Genomic DNA, 24,060 nt, shown 5'->3' on the forward strand with positions numbered 1-24,060 from the left:
GATTATAACCAAGATCACAGTTGAGAAAATTACACTTTTTTTTGTGGTTTTCTTTTTTTTTTTTTGTTTCTGTTTTTTCCTTTTTACAGTGATTTCTACTATGGTATGGTTACTCTTAGTTTCACCTGGCCCGCCAAACAGAATCAAAGTTGAGCACGCAGCTCTAGTGACAATGTTCAGCTCTCTGCGAGGATGACCTCCCACCTCCAGGTATGATATGAGAACAGCAATGCTGAGATGCTGATTAGTTTTGGAAACTGTGTAAAGTAGATGCTATCCCCAACTTTGAAACACACCCCCCTCCCCCCTTATCCCCAACCTTTCCCACAGCCTTTCCCCCTCTTTCTGGGGGGGGCTGAGGCAAAAGCGATGAAGAGGAAGATGTGAATCCCGGCTGGCACAGATTTCCACAATGGGTTCTGGCTGCCGAAGAAATGAAAAAGTCTTTTGTTGCCGCAGGGGCAAAGTGGACCGTGCTCCTCCAGTCCTTCAGTCTGGTGTGCCCCGCTACTAGCACCCCACTATCCTATGAGGTGTTCTGGCCTTATGGAAGGCCCTCATTTTCGCTCCCCTTGCCTTTCCGGTGCCGCTTCACTTTTACGTCTTCTTCTTCCTCCTGCAAGGTCTTGCTTTTTCGTTTCCCAGCCCGGGGTGTGCGGGGCAGAGGGAGAGGTGGTGGAGGAGGAGGAGGAGGAAGAGGAGGCGGCAGGGGTGGCGTCTCTCGAGCCATGTGTATGACAGCCTCAATGGTGGCCATGATTGTGTCTTGAGTGGCTGCTTGCTCCAGTATCAAAGGGTTGAGTGTCGGTTTCTGACCTCTTTTGCTGGGAAGGTCAATGCATTTTTCCAGAACTGGCATTTGGTCTCTGGAGTCTTCATCAAAGGAAAGGGGTTGCTTCCGAGGACGCCCTCTCCGCTTCTTGACGAAGTTATTGCCTGTCTTTGATTGTCTCTGCAGCCGCTTGGCTTTCAGGATCTTGTTGACATGATCCAGATTCTTCTTCGTGGACAGGATCTTTGTGTAGTTGCACATCTTGCGCACTTCGCACTGGATCGCCTCAATTTCACGGCGCTTGAACCTTTTCTTCAGTGGTGAGCTGGCTGTTGGGAGACAAGGAGAGAAACAGGGTAGGTCAAACAGTGAATGGAAACTCCTTTGCATGCTTTCAGCATCAGGAAGACTGAATACTTTCAAGCCAGCAGGCTGAATATGACTACTGGAAAAGTGATGGCTGTAAGAAAGGATTCTGAATAGATAAATTATTAAAAAGAAGTAAAAAGAATATTTATTAGAGTCCCAGAAAAATTGCTGTTACCTTTTTTTGCTGTCCTACTTGAAAACACTACTTTGACTATTAAGCACTCTTCAGAAATTTCTCCTAATCTCTCCCCACTTCTACAGCAACAAAGCTTTTCTACAGAAATGTTTCACCATGGGTTTGCTTATCATTTCTAAACCTCTAGTGGGAGGGAAGGAAAGACTGTTTAGCATAGCTGTCATATTGTCCCACTGTAGTTATTACTTTCTATACCCAAAAAATATACTCCTGATGTTTTCACCTCAGCCTTTAATACTTATCATGGATGACACTTAGTATGGAAGAGTTTGCTACTGAAACTGGTGGGGATGGACTAGCTGTGTGGGTCACTTCACCTGTGCCAAATTCATTACCCCTACCTGGCCTTCTTTACTATCACCACTGCAGATACTAACCAAAATTACTCAGTCATATAATTGACTTAAATGTCCCCTAAAGTAAGCTTACTCCTGGTTCAGGTCACTTACTTTAGACCTGAGTGAAGTCAAAAGTAGTTAAGTCTCTTGCCAAGGTCACATTGTGAGTCACTGTCTGAGCTGGAAAGAGTACCCAACATTTCTTGGCCCCTGGTCACTTGCTTAGGACATGAGACTTTGCTCATTTTTCTTAAATTGTCTCATTGTCCTCTATTGAATGTGACATCTGTTCAGTTGAGGATTTGCTCACAGATTAACTTTGTGAGAGAAACAGAATGTATTAATTCTGCTGTTGCAATAGCTAGTGTTCCTTTCTAATCCTAACATACCTGTTTTGCGCTGTTGGAAGAGAAACTGATGAAGTTCAGTATTTCTTTTCCTTAAAGAATAAAACATCCTACCAAATTAACCTCAGACCACATCTACTTGCAAACTTAATTTACATCTGACTGTCAAGCAGTCATTTGGTTTTGAAATCCTTGAAATTTCCAGAGTAGCCAAGATTTCTAGAAAGGTTCATTTGGAGGTTATCATTGCCTTCATGGCTAACAGGCTAACCTGGTAGTGGTAGTTTAAATCAAGTTGCTATTGTAGCATTTTCTGCAGATAACCAGGAGCTGTCAAGTGGTAGAATCTCCTGTTTTCAGTATGTGCTATGACAGATTCAAAATAGAAACCTCACTCACTGGCCTCCCCTCTTGGAGAACATAAATTATTGGCTCTCATACCACCATTGCTTGGATTCAGCAAAGAGTTTGCATAAACAAACCGAAGTTACAATGCAAGAATTAAGAATGAGTCATAAACAAAACACAGGCATATGCTCTCTTATAAATAAAAGACCTGGATGGCCAACTTCCCAAAGTCTGGTTTTCATTAATTACAAAACAAAATACATTTTCCATATGTAACCCACTCCCCACACCAAAAAGAAAAATGAAACCCACTTGCAGTTTGTGATTCACAGAGGACAAAAGAGGAATGCAGTCATTTTAGTACCAAAGTAAAAGAGAAAGGAAATGAAATATCGAAGTTCCTCAGAAGCTAATTAGTTGCACAGAATTCCTCTCAAGTAGGTTACCCCTAAAAAGTATGGACGCAAGAAACCTAAGGGCAAGTGGCAGTGAGCTATTTCTCAGTCATCTGATCAAAAAAAGCTTAAGTCGCAGTCACACTAAAGGATTATTTTCATCTGGCCTCAATGGTGGTTGACATGCAGAGTCCCAATATTTCCAGCTTTAAATATTTGACTTCTTTGAGTCCCCCCCATATCTTGAGAGTAGCTTCAGGTTAGAAGATTTAAGAAATGAAATATTTGGCACACTCTTCATATTCACTCTCCACCTTTTGACTTTTTTTGCTATTATCAGGGTACATTTTCAAGACTTTTTTGAAAATTCACATATTCAAGATGCAATTTTTTTTTCCCAGGAAGTAAAACTAAAATTTTTCGGTTGATGATGAAAATATTGAAGATGAGAAATCTAGCAGAAATATGGGGAAAATTGCAAGATTCATGGTGGAATCAGAAGATTTGGCATTGCTCTCAACTTTCATTGGAAAGAAACCAAGCCGAAGCACAGGAAATGAATATGAAAACAGCATTAGCCAAGTATCTGCAAAGATTTTATGTTTTTAGTGAATTTAGCTATGGTTGGCTGTTGCTGCAGTTATTAGTAGTCCATTGCAGTCAATGGAGATATGCTCTGTATAGTTGTTAGAGGATGATCTTCATTTCTTAAATGGGAACTCAATGAAATTTAAGGTGACCATGCACATCCTCCTGACACCCTGATGTTGGTTAAGAAAGGTGCAGGTTTATTGCCTATCCTGCCAAATCCGACAGGTGTCTGAAGCACCCAAGAAGTCCAGTTCACCCAGGGTGAGTGTCCAGTGGTGCCTGATGGTGAGTAGGCAGTGCCTGAGTAGAACAAAGATAGGCATCTATTTTCTGCCAAGCTGCTTAGTTCTCCAAAATTAACTGAAATGCATACAATTGAGTGGGAATTTACACTTACATTTAGATCTATAAGCTGAACACCACTCTTGGTGTCTTACTTTCACACTAGATACCTTTTTGTCTCATAAAACTTTGCAAGACAACAGTCCCTTTCCTTTCAGAATGAAATACTTGTTTTCATTTAGAAAAAAAAAACAACACAAACCTTCACTGTTGTTCTATGTTGGCTAACTGCCTTGATTTTTCTTTCATAAATGCTTTGGGGTCTTGACTTTCTTCGGAAGCTTTTTAGAAGCTACTACTAATACTTTCACATTTCTTCCTAGCAAGCCTCTGGACTTTCAAGCTCTAGAAAGTGAGTTATTTTACATAGTCTGTCAATAGTCAGAATGCATGGATCAAATACATAATATGCTTTCAAGTCAGGCTTTTTAAAGGAGGTATTAAAAAAACTAATATTATTTTAACTTTGAAGAATCAGGGACATCTGATTCTACATTTGGTGTAGGGAGACTATGTGGAAAAGAGTTTGATGGGTCTGCAGGGGGAAGATTTGATGAGGTGTGCATATGACAAAATATCAGAGAGATCTGCCAAAATAAACCACTATTGAAGTGAGAGCCATTAGGTGTTACTAACTCATCTGGAAGCTCTTGGTAAGCAATCTTTGATATAAAATATTTTCCTATATTGCCATGTGATATACTGCTCTGCTGAAAACCAAAGCTATGCACTAATCTTTTCCATTTTATCCAGACAGATCCTGCCCAACCCTGTACCCAAATTGTTCGGCATTGTTTTTTAGGCTTTGCGTTCTCTTCCTGCACATATTCTGCTGTTTGCACATGGAAATATTGCCTTGAGTGGAAGACTTTTGTCTTGCGCTATCTAGTGAAATTTATATAGAAGGGTTTGAAGAGGAAGTGGGGAGTAGTAACACTATACATGCAGACATATGAAAGAGGGAATGTGCTCCTACAGGTATGATACAACATGGTGCATGAAAAAAAGGACAAGGAACTGTTGGAACAAGTCCAGAAGAGGGCCATGAGGATGATCAGGGGACTGAAGCACCTCCCATATGAAGACAGGCTGAGAAAGTTGGGGCTGTTCAGCCTGGAGAAGAGAAGGCTGTGTGGAGACCTCAGTACAGCCTTCAGTATCTGAAAGGGGTTTATAAGGGTGCTGGAGATGGACTCTTTATTGGGGACTGTAGTGATAGGACAAGGGGTAACAGGTTCAAACTTAACCAGGGGAAGTTTAGAAGGGATATAAGGAGGAAGTTTTTTACTGTAAGGGTAGTGAGGTACTAGAATGGGTTGCCCAGAGAAGCTGTGAATGCTCCATCCCTGACAGTGTTCAGGTCCAGGCGGGACAGAGCCTTAGGTGACATGGTTTCGTGTCAGCTGTCCCTGCCCATGGCAGGTGACTGGAGCTAGATAATCTAAAGATCCTTTCCAACCCTAACTATTCTATGATTCAATGAGTCTATGATACAAGATCCAGGTGCTGGGGATACATGGAGGTGGGTAGATTTTGCATGGGAACAGTTATCTCCTCAGGCTTTATCTCCCAGGCTGCATGGCTGTGCAATGCATTTGTCAAGGCCTGAAGCTATTTAGCGAAATACAGGCCAAAGTGAAGAGAAACTAGAAATGCTTGACACGGCACAGGTGCTTCTACTTTGCCTTTATTTTCCCACCCTCCAAATAACCTCCTAGCTGTCACAGACAAACAAGAACTAACATTAGTCGTAAAACACAGTTTTACACATTTAAAATAAGGCACATGGAGGCCCAGTGTTTCTCCTGTCCCCGGGGTACACAGATGTTGTGAGGCTCCATCTCACAAAGACAAATTGAAACAGCCACAGACCATGCCAGGAAGTCACTCAGGATTGATACAACCTGGAAATAGCTTCTGAGGGAAAGAGAGAAATCTCTACCAAAAAATATACATTTCCAAGAATAGCTTAGAGCAGGCTGGAGTACCCACTCCAGCACAGTGGTGTTGAACAAGGTAGATCAAACACCTTAGAAGTTCTCCATCAGTCCCTTAACCTTATTCTGGATAGCTTTGTTATGTCTGTAGTACTTAAATCCTTCTTACTGCCTGTCATTTTCCATCCTTTCAGAACTGCCTGAGGCCACTTGCCAGAACATGGCACAGAGAAGACTGTTCAACAGCTGGGCTCAGTTTGTCGACTTGGTTTGAATGGAGGACTTTTCAAAGAAATCCCTATTAATTACAGGAAACCCATACCACTGTCCTGTTTTCCCATTAACACAATTTCTTTCAGTTTTCAACTAAATTATTTCAACATCTGGTCTATAGATAAACCAACAATTTAATTAGACTTCTGAAAATGGAAAGAATGAACTATGCAGTCAAGCATGCACTTTCATCTTGAAACTGATCATAAAATATTTGTGTGCTTTTTAGTCTCTCCTGCATTAAAAAACTATCCTGAGTTTAAATATTAGGAAAGTATTAAAGACAAACAGAGAATTCTGATTTTTTTAATATAAAAATTTATCTTTATAGAGGCTACTTGTTTTCACTACTTATTCAGGAAATGAGAGGAAAATCAAAAGGAGTGCACTGAAACAACACATTCGGTTGAATAATTAATATGTGATAATTCCATGACTCAGTGATACACATATATTTTGTGAATGTGGTATCAAAGGTTTGACAAAACTTTGAGAATCTTAATTCTTGCATATAAGGTAATGTACTGTGGGTTCTTCATTCATTGAAAATTAAGACACAATGCAAGATTAACTTCTCTAACCATACCCAAGAAAAGGCATGATGATGCCTGAATGACTTGGCTCAATTTCTGACTTTATAAAGCTATCATCCTTCTGATCTGATTCAAAATAGAAGTACAAAATATAAGTTGATTGAAAAACATGCTATTCTGACTCATTTATTCTGATATATTTTAAATCACTGTTCATTGCCCCAGACAATTTCCCATTTGCAAGACAGAATATTATGCTAAAATCAGTGAAGTATGCAGAAAGAAATCTCAGCTTCTCCTTAGCTATTCATTATGTATTCTTTGTGTTCATGTTACAGGGATGGGAATGTTCAAATAAATGAACAACAGGGCTGAGAAAGGAACCCAGGAGTCTTGCTTCAGAGTCCCTTGCTAGGCCATATGGGTTGGTGCTGCTTATGTTCTCATTTTACAAATGATGGTATGTGGATAAAATAGATCTGATATGCCAAGATAGGACCATAATAAGAAAGTATTAGAAAAACTGCCGCCAGATTATCACATTACATATGAACATTTGCAGTTACCTTTCCAATTAGGAAGAATAGTACAAGCACATGTTGTTCATTGCAGTGCCAGAAGGAAGGAGATGGGGAAGAAATAGAGGGGATGGAGGAAAAAAAACATTACCTGCTTCAGATGTTGCTGATGATGAAGGTAGAAGAGATAACACTGGAGTTGGCATTGCAACACTGTCAACAGCTGCTGGTTTCCTTCTGGTCATCATGTTACAGGCAGAACTTTCCATTTTACCATGAAGTGAAGTCTGATCTGCTTTTAAGTGGGGACCTGCAATTCCTTGGGGAAGAAACAAAATGTGGATGAATATTGATGAAGTTACATGTCTGGGGAATATCTGGAAAGGAGTAGTCAGCTGCTGTTCTCGCTATGCCAATGAATTTATTTCTATATTTCCCCATGTAGGTGTCTATAGTATGGTCATGATATCAGCAAGGATCATAATTGTTACTTGGCTTTGATAATTTTGCTTAAGAACATAGAGTCATGGATCTCTATAAACAATGTAGCCAACATAATAATTCCATACTACTACTTTTTTTTCTCCAAGCAAACACACACCCTGATACACGTATAAAGAGAGATCTGCTTCATATCTCCATTTAGTGGGGCTGCCTATCTGTCATTCTCTGAGTAGTTTATTCTCCAACACAGACATATTTCTATAATGACCTGACCCAGTGGGTGTTTCATCTGAGTAAAGAGCATGCACCAGAAACAGCCTCAATACGTAGTTACCTGTCTAAAGAGCATTAAATATATTTCTAGGAGTTCCTTCCCTAATGAAAATTTACTTAACAACTCACCAAAGAGACAGGAGTTTTTTAAAAAAGAGCAATTTATCACACATTTTTTCTACCTAGACACTGCAATACAGAACATGAAATATACCAAAGAGGTCAAATATATCAGAAAAATAAAAGTTATGCACTTAGTGATGGCAGATTCCTCCCTTAGCAATGTTTCTCAAACTCTCTATGGTTTGAACACATTTCGTTTGCTTATAAAGGCATCAAATTTTAATTGTTGGATTAAAATTTTACATAATAGATCTCTCTCTAACACTCCTGAATGTGTATCCTCCTATTTATATTGTGCGTATACATATTGCATGTGTATCTATATGAATTTACCAGGTGGAAAAACAGCTAAAATGCTCCAGTCACTTTTTTTACAGTAAGACTGTGGGTAATTTTGCCAATTTTACAAAACTACTAGCAGTTTCTGCTTTGTAAAAATCCAGTATCCCTACTCTCATGAGACCATACAAGTCTGCTAAGGTGCAAAATTTCTGTTGAGTCTTTGACAACTTATGAAAACCTCTTCCAGTCTCTCTGATGCTGGACTTTAACATACCCAGGACAGCCGTTCATTTTCCAAAGATAATCCTTCATAAATTCCTTTTCTTTTCAAATCTCAATCTGCACGTGGGCCTCAGAGTCTGGCAATTACATGAAGATTCAAAAAACACAGAGCAGTTGAGGTTGAAAGGCTCCTCCTGAGACCACCTAACCCATCCCACCCTGCTTAAGCAGGGTGAGCTAGAGCAGTTTTCTCTATAGACTGGCCAGTTTTGAGTATCTGCAGGGAGGGAGAATCCACAACCTCTCTGTGCAACCTTGTCATCCTCACAGTAAAAATACATGGTTCAGAAATAACCTCCTGTGTTTGAATGCCCACTGCCTCTTTTCCTGTCACTGGGCATCACTGAGAAGAGCCTTGCTCCATCTTCTTTGCTCTCCCCCATCAGATATTTGTGCACATGGAAAAGATCCCCCTGAGCTTTCTCTTCTCCAGACTGAATAGTCCCAGTGTTCTGAACCTTTTCTCATAGGAGAGGTGCTCCAGACCCTTAACCATGTTTAAGGAGATGTTGGGCTCAAGTGAAAGTTGGACTCTCTCATGTATGTGCATGTCTCTATTTTACTAAGGAGCCCAGAACTGAACACAGTGTTCCAGTGTGGCCTCACCAGTGCTGAATAAAGGGTAAAGATTGCCTCTCTTGATACACTGGCAATGATTCTAATGCAGCCCAGGAAGCTGTTGGCCTCCCTTGCTGCAAGGGCACATTGCTGGATCACGATCACCTTCATGTCCACCAGGACTCTCAGAGCCTTTTCTGACAAGCTGCTTTCCAGATGGCCAGCTCCCAACAGGTGCTGGCAAAAGGGGTTATTCCTCCCCAGGTGCAGGACTTTGCACTAGCCCTCATTGAACTTTGGTTGGTTCCTGTCAGCCCATTGCTCCAGCCTGTTGAGGTCCCTCTAGAGGACAGCATGACCCTCTGGAATATCAACCCCTCCTCAGTTTTGTATCTTCTCCAGATTTGTTGAGTCTGCTCTACCCCATCACCTTGGTAATTAATTAACATTTTAGGTACTTTTGCCCACCTTATCAGACCCTGGGGTGCATCAATAATGACTGGCCTCTATCTGGAGTCTGTGACATTGATTATAATCTTTTGCTCCCAGCAGTTCAGTTTTCAGCTCACCATAGTGTACATTTATCTTGCCTGTATTTTATCAGTTTTTATATGAGAGATTTATAGAAGACAGAGCCAAAAGTGTTTCTAAAGTCAAAATAAACAACATCAGATTGGTCAGGCATGATTTATCTTCATAGATTTAGGCTAACTATTCCCTATCACTTTCTTCATATGTTTGGAAATGCTCTGCAGGATTATTTGCTCCATCAACTTCCCAGGGGTTGAGATGAAGCTGACCAGGCTATTGTTCCCAGGGTCTTTCTTCTTGCCCTTGTTGGACTGACATTTGCTTTCTTGTAGTCCTCAGGATCCTCTCCCAGTCAGCACAACCATTCAAAAATAACTGAGAGTGGCCTCGCAATGATGCCAGCTAGCTTCCTCAACACTTTAGGGTCCACCCTGTCAATTCCCATACACTTGTGTATGTCCAGTTTGTTTACCTGTTCCCTAACCAGAAGAGACGGGCCCCCCACCTCACTACAACCTCCTGTCATGTAGTTGTAGACAGTGATAAGGTCCCCCCTGAGCCTTCTCTTCTCCAGACCTAACCCCCAGGTCCCTCAACCATTCCTCACCACACTTGTGCTCCACACCCTTCATCAGCTTCACTGCCCACCTCAATGTCTCTCTTGTCGTGAGGGGCCCAGCACTGAGCACAGGATTTGAAGTGTGACCTCACCAGTGCCCAGTACAGGGGTATGGACACTGCCCTGGCCCTGCTGCCACACTATTGTCGATACAGGCCAGGATGCTGTTGCTCTTCTTGGCTACCTGGGCTCAAGCTGGCTGAGGTTCATCTGACTGTCAACCAACAACCTGTCTGAGTACAGAAATAGGAGTGAGTCAGTATTACAGGTCATGGATTGGTGACATGTGCAGAGGAGTCTCTCCCTCTTACACCACATCCTTCCAGACCTTAAAATCCAGTATTAAGCATCTGAAATGGTATCTATTCAACTTCAATCTCTTTCTGCTCAGCTTCTCTACTGTAAATGAGAACAATAATATATCCCTCATCTCAAGAGCAATGCTGCAAAAATAAAATTATCAGCATCCATGAAACATTTATCTATTCATATGAAGGATTAGAAATGTGAAATAAATAAGATATGATGTCACACACTGAATAGCAACAGGAAAATTCAACTGCCAAATAGCTGTTCATTAGGTGAATGCTATACACTGAATAAAGCAGTGTCCCATAGAATAACTGGGATATTTGACTAGGTAATTATGGTTATGGGATCACACCATTATGGAGTTGTGCATATGCAGAACTGAGGTTTTACCACTCCGTAGTCCTTGAATTTGAGCCTACATATTATTTATTCATGAATATAGTTTTTGCAGAAGAAATGTGCGTATGTGGGTATATGTATCAATACACATAAACATACATGCATGTGTAGATGGTACATAATGCTGCTAACAACCTCATGAATTCCACATCTGGTTCTAATTAAACTGAAGGGCCTATATAAAGAACCCTATGAAAACATGCAGCTGTAACCTGTTGACCTTTATTGATAAAAAAAAAAAGCTTCTGTGAAGCTGTGCTTCAACATACCAAGGGACAGTCATTCATTTTTTCAAAGGTAATCCCTCACAAACCACTTATCCTCTCAAATCTCTACCTGCACACAGTGTTTGCATTAGGGACCTTGATTTATGGATTCCCAGTCCTTGGATGGAGAGGCTGACTTCCTGTTGCCTTGGTTACTTGGATCTTGGTTCAAGGTTAAACTACTCCCAGATCAAAATCAGTGTCAGGCACAGCATCTAACAGCCAGGTTATTGACTACCCTAGGATGCTTAAAGGTCAGAGACCAAAGTGCTGCTTACTGCCTTAGGGGTGAGTCAATATTTTCAATATTTTTATTCTGTTTCTTCTGAAGAAGTAGTTGCTGCTCAATTACCACCTATCTGGGTTTAGCAAGGTCATACAAATCACTGAGGAAAATCCTCCCCCTACAGAAGAGATACAAATGTAATGAATTACTTCAAAGTCTACATGGCCCAATTGCAGCTCATTGCTAGTGAATCATGGGTTCAGCCATCTGTCTTTTGTTTGAGGTACTTGGTTTCTTCAGCCTGTATCATTCACCCCACTGAAATGCTCATCTAAACTGAGGAACAGGAGTAATTTATGGATCTGGAGTGGACAATAAGGAAGAGTCATCAGGTTTCTTTCACAGATATCAAAACACAAACAGAGACTCAGAGGCACCATAGGAAACCTGCAGAGGTGCAGCTCACAAGGCTGTGATTCACGCTGCAGTAGTGGAAGGTCTGTCCCTTGAGTGATGGACCTGCTGGCATGGTATCATCATCTTTATTAGGACTTTTCATTTGGGGTTCTCTGTTCAGAATGCCTTACAGAAGAGAACCCCCCAGTTCAGTCTTTGAATCAGGTGAAAATAAATCATCTGCAACACTATCATGGGGCAGGAGGGCAGAGTTTAAAATTTAGACAGACATATCTGTGATTCCAGTGTATTTTATCCTTGGTTACTGCTCCAGAGAGTGAACAAGATGGTATATACAGGTGGCCTGATTCAGACCTTATTTATTGCCTGTCTGGTTTTGTATTGCCTGTCTTTGTGGATTTCCTCCAAATTAAAGCTTGCTTCATCCCATGAAAGACCTATACCTTAACTTCCCAGAGTCCTACTAATAGCAGAGATAACACTGTATGCACATGCAAGTGAGCAATGGACAGCAAAGTAAGGAGGAAATCAGTCATTATTTGCCTAATGAAAAAGGGCAAAGGGAAAGAACAGCTTTAAAAACAAGGGCATGACATGAAGGAGATTACCAAGAATCTAAACCAATAATGGCATGATTATAAATGAATAATCCTAATGATCATAGAATAAATAGTAAATCAAATAAATATATTAAAAGGGTGAATTAGGAGAAGCACTCTTCTAGTTCAGAGCAGACTGGCAGAAAACCTGCATATAAAGAAACACAGTATTGATGTGAAGCAAGTCTTTTTCTTTAAGATCTATGGAATTCTTCATTCACTGGCTAAATAACTTATGAGCCCTGACTGATAATTAATACACTCATTTTAAAGGCCTAGTCATTATTGTTGTTATTAAATACTTAGGTTGCAAGATAATGTGGTCTAGCTCCATTGTGCAAAGTTCTGTACAAAGAGTTGGATATTCTTACTTTACTGTTAAATCATCCTCACTCTGATTATCAAATTAATCTATTTTGTCTCATTTTGTACTCAATACAGAAAGGTTCTTTTCTTCTTTAATTTGTGTACAGAATCTGGAACAATGTACACTCAGACTGGAACTCTGAGTGTCAGTTCAAAAGATGCAATAAATGTAAAGTTGCCACTGGAAAACAGAAAATCAGCTGATAAAAAACTGATCTCAGCAAAGCTTCTGCTAGTGGAAGATTTTTCTTTAGAGAATTCATTACACTGAATTTCATACTCCCCACATGTTTCTGGAGATCCACAGCTATACTTAAATTGTTTATGCATCTGACCATTGTTATCAGAAAACTCTTACAGACAGTTTTTCTCCCAGTGTCTTTGCACAACGTAGCTACACAATGCAGCTGTACAGAGATGCTCAGCTGGACATTAAGTTACTCATGCTATTTGCATTTTGATAACTCCTCCATTTTGAATAAAGAACCAGAAGAAACCTTGTATCTGAGTGAATCTTCTCTTAAGGCTGATTTTAAATAAATAAGTCAAAAGTTTGGCTTTGCATCATATTCCAGAAGGGAGAACTGAATTACTATGTGATAAATGTAGTTAGGGAAAGTAATTACTCTTCTTAAGGTAATATTATTACCCTTCTAACTTATGGAATTCATTTTCCTGGCTTCTATTTGACATGTATTATCATTTAAAAAGAACTGTACTTTCAATGTACAGCACTGCTTTATGACTTTAGGTCCTTTTATCGTATACACTTTTCCACCACCACATTAGAAACTTCAAATTACACCTCTTCTGTGAGGGATTTTCTATTCTGCAGGATGTGTCTCCCTGAACAAACCCAAGATCCTGTATAATAATAATAATAATTTAAAAATATTCTTATTGCCAACACACAAAAAGTTAAGACACAGAGTCTATTTTATTTCATTCCAGCTATTTTCCTACTTTTTTATTTTGTTTTTAAAATCAGGAATTCTTTAGAGAAAAAGACTGAGAAAGCTATCATTAGATAGATCTTCTGATCTTTATCTGCAGTAGCACAGTCAGAAGAGCTAATGCTATGATGATAGCTTTGAAATCTCTTAGGAACTGGATAAAGAGAAGCGATAGTGATGAACTCCCAGCTAATAAACACAGAGTGCTTATTTCTGCAGAATGATCAATTTCCAGATGTCCTGAGGCTTGTCTGATACAGCTGATTTACTCATTCTCCCTCACTTCACTAATAAAGCTCAAGTCCTACATCAGATTAGAGAAGAACCAGATTTCTTAAAGGGGCAGGAGGAGGGCTGGCATCATGGCATGCAAATGCTGGGAGACATACTAATCTCTTCTGCCTCCTCCTATAACCACCAAGCTGTCTTAAACAGCTGCCTTCCTCTGCTGAAATCATACACGTTATCTGCTTCGGGTTAGTACAGTAATACAGACAATTAATTTGTTATCTTGTTAGTGGAAATTTAATGCAATGATCTAAAAGAACTCTTACATATTGTGATAAACTTTAGTGCCTCCAGGGTGCTTCTCTTCCATAGGACTCATTTCACATCCCATCCATTATGCAAATGAGATGTGGAAATAGTTTAGTTCCCCTAATGTATCTGTACACTGATGGATTGCACAAAGTCAGCCCTACTGAAACTAATGAGGTTAAATGCATCTTGCCATTCCTTTCTACTTGAGTGAATCTCTGCACCCAAATTCAAGAAATGCAGTGCAAGTCTTACTCTTCACTTCTTTGTGAAGATAATTGCGTTTCCTGATGGGGAGCACAGTGGCAACTGCTGCATACCTGAAGCCTCACAGGGCATTACTTCAACAAGCAGAGCAGCTGCTGTTGCTATATATAGTGTTGGGGTTGTCTGTTGAGGATTCAGATCATCTTCCACTTGTGGGAGGTGGGTCCCAGGGCAGTGTGGAGCTGTAGGATGCAATAATCTGCAGCCTACAGTGATATCCTATGTTTGAAAACATGATGAAAGAACTAAAGAACTAAACCCAAGGAGGAGAGGGTAAGGAAGTGCTATTTTGCTCATTATCAGGATAAGCCACAGATCACCACTGCCCCTCTGGCTAACAGGATGATCAGCTGTAATTTGAAATTTCAAAAGGCCAGTTTCTTGCCTGTTTCAAGCCCGTATTTGCAATGGATTAGACTTCCTGGGAGTTGAAGTCTTGAGCTTTGCCCTTTGGGTCTGCTTTGGGACTGCTTTTTCCTGCAGTGGTACAGGAAGAATCATGGATCTTCCATCTCATTCCTTTCCCTCATTCTCCAGAGGGTGTCTGATTCAGGGGACTGAGGAATAACTGACGTGCAGCCTCAGTCATGGCAGATGAAGTCACGTGTGTCTGGAAGCTCAGTCCTTCATGTGCTCAAAGATGATAATTTAATGGGCCTGGTGGAAACAATTCATATTCCAGGCAGTACAAGCCAGTAACCCAAGGGGGCTGTAAGTTTGCTCCTGCCCAATCTCCTCCAGCCCCCCCCTGCATGCACTTTCCAAGCCCCAGACCTTCAAACAGAGTGTGACTGGGATTTGAAAATGTCATGGAAGAAACCACCAAATTTTGTCACGGCAGGAAGTGGATGAGGATTCCAGAAGAAGTTGGATCAAAGTAGAAAAACATGTTAGTTATATACTGGTGACAGCAATCAATAAATTTAATGAGAGAAAAACTCCAAAGTTCAAAAGACTAATTCAGAGTCAAAGGGTCCAGGATCCCAAGCCTTGTGAACACAGATTTAAGCTAAAGAAGCTTGCTGATGGGTTCAGAGTCAAAGGCTTTTCCAGCACAAAGCCTGAAACTTCCAGTTGAGCAGAAAGTTACTGTTTACAGTTGTTGGAGACTGATAGAATCAAGAGGGAGAGAAACCTATGGTGCTGGAGAAATGAAATTTGCCATTAAATATCTCAGTGAATGAATCATTTAATACACAGTGATGAAGAACTAAATTCTCTCAGAGAGGGGTAAGAAGAAAAATTAAAATCTTTTAAAGCAGTTAAATGAAAAATAAGTGTGTGTTGGAATATGGTTAGCTAGAAGACTGAGCTAAAAGGCCCTTTTTAAAGGCACAAAAACCCATTAGCTACGCTGAGAGGCAGAAGCAGAAAGACCTGCAGCTAGGAGCAAGGAACTACCTAGAGATGAGTAGTCACACTAAGATGAGCTGTCACAGTGGATGAGGCTATGCACGCTGGGGAGGAAGGAAAGGGAAGATAGGATTTCTTTTTCAAGCGCACAGCTGAGAAAAGACAGATGGGGAAATTTCAGTCCCTAAGTAATGAGAAAAGTCAAGGGTGGTGTTTTGAGTTGTTGTTTTTCTTAACAACAGGGATAATAATTTTCAAACGTGGCAGATAGAGCTGATATCCCCTAGGCAAATGGAGTTGGGAGCAGTTCATATTTATCACAGATTAAATGGGACACTGACAGCTTCGGTAGGAGATTGCTGGCATGAAGCACAGGCAGAAGAGTCAAGTTGCTAGTGGGGGTACAACAATAAGACACAAAGGCTGGGCTGGTGTCATGATGGAGTCATTTTTCAGGCACATCCAGCGTACAAAAAGTGATGAAATCTAAGAGAAGTTAGCAACATAATTAGCAAAAATCTTGCTGAGCAAGTTTGAGTAAGAGACCTCAGCTGAGAGAAAACAGTACAGTATTCCTTCAGAAATGGTAAGGCTTTGTTTTTCCTGTGTATGCACTCAGCAAAATACAGTACCTGTAAGATGCAGATTCAGCTGATATTTTTCTCTTTCTAACAAAAATGTTATATTTGCATTACTTCAGTTTAAGTAGTCCTGTGGTGATGTCTGTGTTAGAAAAGTAAACCATACCAGGGATGTTGCTCAAACCCAGCTGCCCACCCTGTTACACAGAGGGAAAAGAGAACCAGTTAGGCTCCTTCGCCATCAAATTTAGTCCAGTAATACCTGAATTTTCCCACACCTTTCCACTCACTGCAGCTGCAAATGAAGGCAGCTAATCCATGGTGGTAGGCACTTGGGGATAGGTGGGATGATGATGGGCTGAGAGACATGTTGCTGATAAGAGCATCCAGGACTGCTGACTCCTAAGTTACCATTCTCTCTCCTGGACAGCCTAGTCACTTAATTTTTCTTTTTTACTGGTAATAAGCTATGCCCCAATTCATACAATGAGAAATACTCTGAGTATGACATGCATTTGAAATAAATTCTCAGCACTCAATAGAAGTCCCTGCATACTCTGCAATCTAGTAGACTGTAATGGAGGAGGTTTTATTTTTATTATGTCTTGTGCTGGCTTTGTTTTAACATCTGAGTCCATCCCACTTTAATGCTGATTTATCACTAAAAGGAGTGCTTGCTTAATCAGCCCTAGAGATGAAAAATAATGCACACTGGGGGTGCATATATTGTTCTTCTCTCCATTTTTTGTGTTTCAGATCAACAGATTTGAGGTATTTTTTACCTTTCATTCTGAAAACCCCAGCAATTGACTGCAATATGAAAACTGAAATCTATCTGAACAGATGCAAAGGTACGATTGTGATATTGCCAATTAACTTCAGCAACAAGGAGTTTAACAGTTAACTACTGTTATGGTATACAGGACTGTAATTGTTGCCGCATTCTCATGGCATTCTGAAAACAAGTCAAATATTTGAAAATGATCAAAGTATTTTAACAGCTCAGTGCTGCTCTGAAGAAAAACCAGATAGGACTGGATATCAGATTTTTTTTCCTGAAACTCATCCTTTTCTTTGTATCTTGTTAAAAACCTCAGTGATATGCCATTGCTCTGATATGAACTTTAGTGTAAAATCTTCAGGTTTACTATTTTTTTTTTCAAAGGAAAATTCTGAAGGAAGTACTTTATAGAGAGTGGTTTTCATTAACATTCTTGTTGGTGACTGCTTCCTATAACAGCATAAGAAGGATGGCAGAGGAACCACATGTAATAAGGTCAGAGAATGCCTCCATGGACTATAGACACAAGAAGGGAACTGACTGATGAAGAAGAGGTTAAAGAGGTGAAGAGTGCAAAGTGGTATGAAATAGGGAAATAGATGGAAATAGGAGACAAAGAATAGATTGGAAAGAAGCTGGAGGAGGGAAATCACTTATTATAGACATGTGTGAGAAGCAGATTGACAAGAACCAGAATAAAGAGCATACTGGGAAAACCCTAAATGCTCTTAACCGCTGACATTTGGAGTTATGCTATCAAGTTGAATGCTGCATGTCTATGCTTGAGCCGCTCTAAATTTCCAGAGTGTTTTTTCTGCACAGCTTTGGTGCAGACTTGTCTTCAGTTTTCACATTTACTGGAGCCAAAACGGGATATTTTAGGTTCTTCAACCAATGAACTGCTATCCCCATATTTTATAACACAGGCAGCCAAAATACAGAAAGATATATCAGGGTGGGGATATGTTCCCTTTAAACATCCACTCTGAGATACTGTCGTTGTAGAGTAAAGATGATACAAGCAAAGATTTTCTTTAATTATGATTGCTTTTCTGAGGTGGCAGAATTTTATTACCCAAAATGAAAGATCTAACAGTGGTATAATTTGATGAAATTATGACCCTGACTGAGATTTTAGTCAGGCCATAAACTTTAGGAAAAACAATAAACTTCAATAAATTGTCAAGCACAGACTTTCCAACCTTTATGCTTGAAATGAAGTTGATAATGTAGATTATTTGCTCAGCATTCCATATTTCAGAACAGATTTACTCAAGGATAGGTCCCAGTTTCAGACAATTGTTTGCAAAAGCTGGCTTTGGAATTTTTTTGCAGAAAACCTAGTATTCTGGGAGGAAGAAGTCTAAAGGGATTTTATTTAGCAGTTTGGGCATGAAAAGGCACTCAGGCCTTGTCTTCTTTTAGTGGGACAACTTCCCAGGGAAACAGCTCAATCAAATTCAGTAGTTTGAATTTTGTTTGTGAAAATTAATCTATGGGTTTGTAATTACACCTTCCTGATGGTGTTTTCTTTGAATAGCTGACGGAATGTGAGGTTCGTCTCATCTAACTTTAGGTGGATGTAACATAAGCGTCTACATAAGAACTATGTGTTTGAGCTGCCATGACAAGCAGAAGAGATCAAATTGATAGCATCATGACTGGAGTAAGCATTTAATCTGAAAAAGTGGGGTTTACTTTAGTCCAAGATTAATTACTTTTCAGGCAGTGTTGGCTAAACTTTCACTGACTACAGTGAAAGCTGAGAAACCTAACTCACATAGCAATCGTACGTTGTAGACACCCAGATTCAGGTGAGAGGATCCATCCTCCCCCTGAAGCTGTGGCCAAACCACCTCTCAAGTTTAAATTCTTCCCACTCAAATGGAGAGGCTCAAGTGTGGGTGGTACATCCCTGGGCCAGGAGTCTCAGCTCTATACAGGCACCTGGTTGTATTTGAGATGCCCCAAGCTATTTGAACCATCTGAGGGAGGCTGGCAGATATGATAAAAGGCTTCAGGCAAGACCTCTGCCCTTCTGCAAGAGCAGCTGGAGGCCAGGCAGGATATCCTAGGCATCTCAAATGACAACTGACAACTATGTGTGGGCAAATGAATTGAGCCCTGAGCCTTCATTTTCACTTGTCCCAAAGTCTCTTGTGGGTGGGGAAATATCATTGTAAATATCCCCTTGTCACCCATGAAGGAGCAGCACAAACATGTCCTATCAGCTCTTCCCCGAATGGGAAGCAAAGTGGCTGCAGTGCAAGACATCAAAGTAAATGTGCAGTAAATTTAAAACACTGGAAATTTCCCTTTATCCTTTAGGATGGATTTGTTAGCTAAGAAGAAAGTTAGATTTTTTTTTCTGTCCCATGACAACAGTGTTTTGGTTGACATTATAAAGAAGTGAATACATTTTCTTCCAGAAAACAGAGCATTAAAAAACCCCAGAATTTAAAAAAATTCAACAACCTAGCAATTCAAAATTGCAGGTAAGAAAAATACACAAGAACTTAAGGGACACAGCTCTGTAATTGCTATTATATACAAAAGAATCAACAAAATATATGTAACCAATCCAGTAGATACAAGAACAAGCCACCCAAAGTGCATAATTTGCTTCATCTGTGTTTGAAGCTAACTAAACGCAAAGAGGGCAAAATGTCTCAGAATGATTAGACAACTAACTAAGCTTAACATTTTCTCTTCCCTCTTGTTTATCCATTCTTCACTGTTCATTTAGTGTTAGGAAAAGGATCTGGAAGCAAAACCATCATGATGGCTTACATACATATATCACTTAAATCCAGCATAACCTCTCAATAAATCTTCTAAAGGCAGCCTAAATTATGGTTAGGTCTTAAGCTGTGTTTCTCCACAGGATTTTCTCTCCTTCCCACAAACATAAGAGTAATTTCATCTACAGATATGAATCCTCAGAGATGGGACCCCCCCTCCACCCCCAAATGCCAAAAGACAAATCAGTAATACATCTTCATTGGTGGAGATTAACTGTTTCAACGAAGAAAAAGAATGTTTAGCAACTGCTGTACATTTCCAGGACTTGCTGTGCTATTTCTGTATAACCATGTGACTGTTTCTCATTCCAGGAGTTAAAGGGAAAAAATAAAAAAGTCTTCTGTTTTTTTAAATTACCTGGAACCACTTGGCATGTGTTTAGTACAGTCTTACAAAAACATCATGAAAATTTATCAGCCTAGTCCCCAAATCTACTTGCCTGCCTTGTATCATCAGTCATCATGCTAATGAAAATACTAGCGACATTTCAATTGCGTTTCAAGAGAAATGAGCTATTTCAAATGAACATGAGCTGGAAAAGAAAAAAAAAGATAACTTTTGTACAAAGACTATATCGCTCTCTGGTTTTTTTTTGTTTTTTTTTTGTTTTTTTTTTTTTTAAGTTAGATGAAGCATTGGCTTCAATGAAGGCTGAGGTCTCACTGTAAAAGTCACAGTAGACATAAAAAGTGAGAAATGGAGCAGATCATTAAACAGGGAAGGGAAATAAAAGAGGAAGAACAAGAAGTAGAATGGGAAATGGAAGCACTCAAAATGTGCCCAAGTTGCTTAGTGAAGTCTAAGCTATTTTAGGCTTTCAGCTGAGGAACAGACAGAAGACATCTCTAGAGGTCACCTCACTCCACCTGGGCTAGATGCCTGTGCTTGGGTATGATCAACTGCCTCTGTAGTTGCCCATATTGACTAATTCAGAACCAGACATCCAACTTTCAGAAGTATGGCCATATGAATCACAGGCAAAGCATTTCCCCACTACCTCGTAGTAGGTTAGTGGGAGATGCAGATTCACCCTCCCATTCCCCAACCCAATTCCCACCATCAGCCACCATCTCAGGGTTATTGGCAGGATGGGTGCAAGCAGTGTATATCTTCGAGAGCACAGGGGCTGGACAAGCAGATGGTTCCGCTCCCCAGGTGACACCACACAGCCTGGCCTTGCATTGTCAGGAAGGAGCTGGACAGAGGCCCCCAGCAGATTAAAGTGTCAGTAGGTGGTGCTGATGACCAAGGGGTGTAATCCATGGTTTCACTGCACCAGTGCACCTTGATCATGGGCAGTACCTGTTCCTTCCCAGAACTCATTTTCCCTGGAAATGATACACATTAACCCCATCTTCAGCCACTCCCAATGTCTATTGCGAGTTTTGCCTGTTACATTTCCCAGTTGCTGTTTTTACCTTAACCCACACAATTTTTCACCTTATCATCTCCTCCTGTGGAAAACCAGAAGTGAGAGAGTAGCTGGGTGGGTGTCTAGTAGCTGGTGAAGGTCCACCCACCACAGTAGGGGACATGGATAGGGTGCCCATAGGAGGTTTTGTGATGGATGCTTGTGTGTGCCATAGTCTTACAAATCAGAAGCTGTGGCAAGAAACTGGGACTGGTGGACAGCAAGGGGGGGCACTTGCTCTCTGGTAGTCCCCGCTATGCGGCTTGGGAAAGCACCAGCACTAAAGTAGCTGCCTGCACCAGTGGGTGAGAAGGCTTGACAACCCAGGAGACACTTGCCAGGTCTGCTCCTAAACCAAACACTTTAGATTTGAAAATCTTGATAGATTTTTAGCAAAAAGCTTAAGAGGGGGGATGGAATGTCTTGCCTAAAATAAATAAAAAAAACCCCAAAAACCTGTTTCTGAAAAGCCATGACTGTTCCCTGTTCCAATATGCTCTGCCATGAAACCAGAACAAATAGGCTGTGGCACAGTTTTAAGAGTCGATTATAAAACACCCCATCAGAACATAAACATCCCACATCGACAAAGTAATCTCTGTGGATCTCAGTGGGCCTGACTTGCTGCTGCCCTCTTCCTTGTATAGTCATGAATACAAATGCAAGGTGAATGCTGGCTGCCTTCTGATCTGGTGACATTTTACACACGTTACTGATGTCAACAACTGCATGAGGAAGCAGAGAATTAAACTCAGGATAACCACTTGCAAAAAATAGAAGAGCAGGCTGAAGGCATGTTTCCAAGGGTTTAGGTATTTCAGATCTGAAACTTACATGGCTAAGTCAATCCTTTCTGCCCTCCCACATTTACTTAGAGACAAGTCTTGCACTTTGGACTGTTCTATAACTCATCGCTTGAACAGGCACTGCCCTATCTCAACAGGAGAGCTGTTCTTCATTTCTGCCATCTCACCCTGTGAGTACTGAATCAGCATAGAGAAACACCTCCCCAACAAAATTCTTCAGAAATTTTTAGGCTGAAAGCTGCAACTTTTGTCCTGATATGTGATGGGAGAAGAATTATGACTTGGGTCTCATTCTATTCAAATGGTCTTTTCCCTTTTTAGGCAAACAAACAAATAAACAGCAAATGCCCTATTCCCACCTGGCATTAGGGCAATGTTATGTTTGAGGCTTTAAAAGCGTAAAAGTCAAACCATTCAAAATGATGGGTCCCAAAGCAAATGTAACATGGTCCCAAGAGTACCTACGTGGTGTATGGTATTGCTGCACATGATATTAACTTTTATGTCTTCATCTATATATGCAATGTGGCTCATTTATAGTTGCTCTGGGAACCCCTATGTTTACATAAATTTTAATTTCCTGTCTTTTGTTTGTTCTCTTTATCATCTTTCTAAAACAAAATTTTCCTTGTGAATTTTAGTGCTCAACAAATTATTCACAGATGGAGGCACTGGAGAATTGACATCCTCTGATTTTTCCATGTGGCTTTGGCAATAAACCTCCACTTAGGTTTGGACCCATTAGGAACTGTGGAGCTCCAGCAGTGGCACAGTATTTCTACTAGAGCAGGCCTGTTCCCACGGGTCATGGCAATTTTGGTGTGCTGTCTCCTGGGATCTGGCCAAAGCCTTCCTGCTGAGTTGACACAGGCCATATTTACTATATCATAACTCATTTTCCTGTTTTTGTTTTCCTTTCAAATGCACACAGCTTGTTAATTGAATGAATCTGGCTTTTGACTTCATATAACCACACTTCAGTTATTTAACTTCAGATTTTGGTGCAAAAGCCCTTTGCCACCTGCTCTGGTAACTAGATCAAGGTGTTTACAGCTGCTTGAAACTCATCTTTCATTCCAGCTTGCAAAACTAATGCCTGGCTCAGCAGAGATCTGATGGCACCTTGTTACCAAAAACACTATTATAAAAGATTGAAACCTTAGAGACACCAGTTACACAGAAATACATTTAATGATGGTCCAGCTACAGATTAATGCAGTGATCTTCATGAGCTGTTAATTAAAATTCAGTGTTGACAGGACCAAGCCTTGCTACTATTTTTTAGGGAAACAAAGAATAACAGATAAAGCCAAATTATAACAGGTTGGTGCAGCAAATCCAAGAAAAATACGGCAGTTCTCGGCAGCTGTGATAGGAATCCTTCCTCCTTTTGAATAGTAAAGGATTTTGCTAATTTTAACCAGAGCTGAATCTGAAAAACCTCCAGTTGCATGTGACTCAGAGAGCCCCAGGGGAATGGGAGGTGGGGGAGATATGTATGTGTGGATGTCTGTGTGTATAATCTAGCAGTGCCCAGAGCTTTTGAGATCCTGGACCACTTCAGTCGCACAAGCCAGATTCATTAAAAACCCTGGCTACATTCCAGAAGTCAAAATTGAAGCAGCATATTTATTGCATTTTGCTCAAATAAATCTGAAAATGTGTGAATCATATCCCTTGGAGAGATGGGGAGAAGTAAACAGTCTCAGGCTCTCACTCAGAAGCAGGGTATGATGAAGAACAAAGATGCAGGAGGGTCATCTTCACAAGGTGCTGAAGGATGCTTGTTGAGCCAGAGGGTTTGGGAGGCTGAGGGTTCAGCTGCCATTATCTCTGCTGCTGCTATTCCAGCCTTGGATCATCTGTTCAGCTTTCTCTATTTTATTTATACCCCTTACACTCAAACGCATACA

The 24,060-nt window shown here is 40.5% G+C and overlaps 1 protein-coding gene across 1 annotated transcript in view; it reads right to left on the minus strand.

Moving 5' to 3' along the window:
- Positions 1 to 359: 359 nt before the first annotated feature.
- SETBP1 (SET binding protein 1) overlaps positions 360 to 24,060 on the minus strand; it is a 261,719-nt gene continuing 238,018 nt past the window's right edge. Inside the window, exons 5-6 of the mRNA XM_031051384.2 lie at positions 7,111 to 7,278; positions 360 to 1,101 (exon numbers count right to left, since the gene is read on the minus strand). Coding sequence (XP_030907244.2) covers positions 545 to 1,101; positions 7,111 to 7,278 — 725 coding nt within the window. The 3' untranslated portion in view covers positions 360 to 544. The remainder of the gene's footprint in view (positions 1,102 to 7,110; positions 7,279 to 24,060) is intronic.

Source organism: Melopsittacus undulatus, chromosome Z, assembly GCF_012275295.1.
Source record: "Melopsittacus undulatus isolate bMelUnd1 chromosome Z, bMelUnd1.mat.Z, whole genome shotgun sequence".
In the NCBI taxonomy this organism is placed as follows: Eukaryota; Metazoa; Chordata; class Aves; order Psittaciformes; family Psittaculidae; genus Melopsittacus; species Melopsittacus undulatus.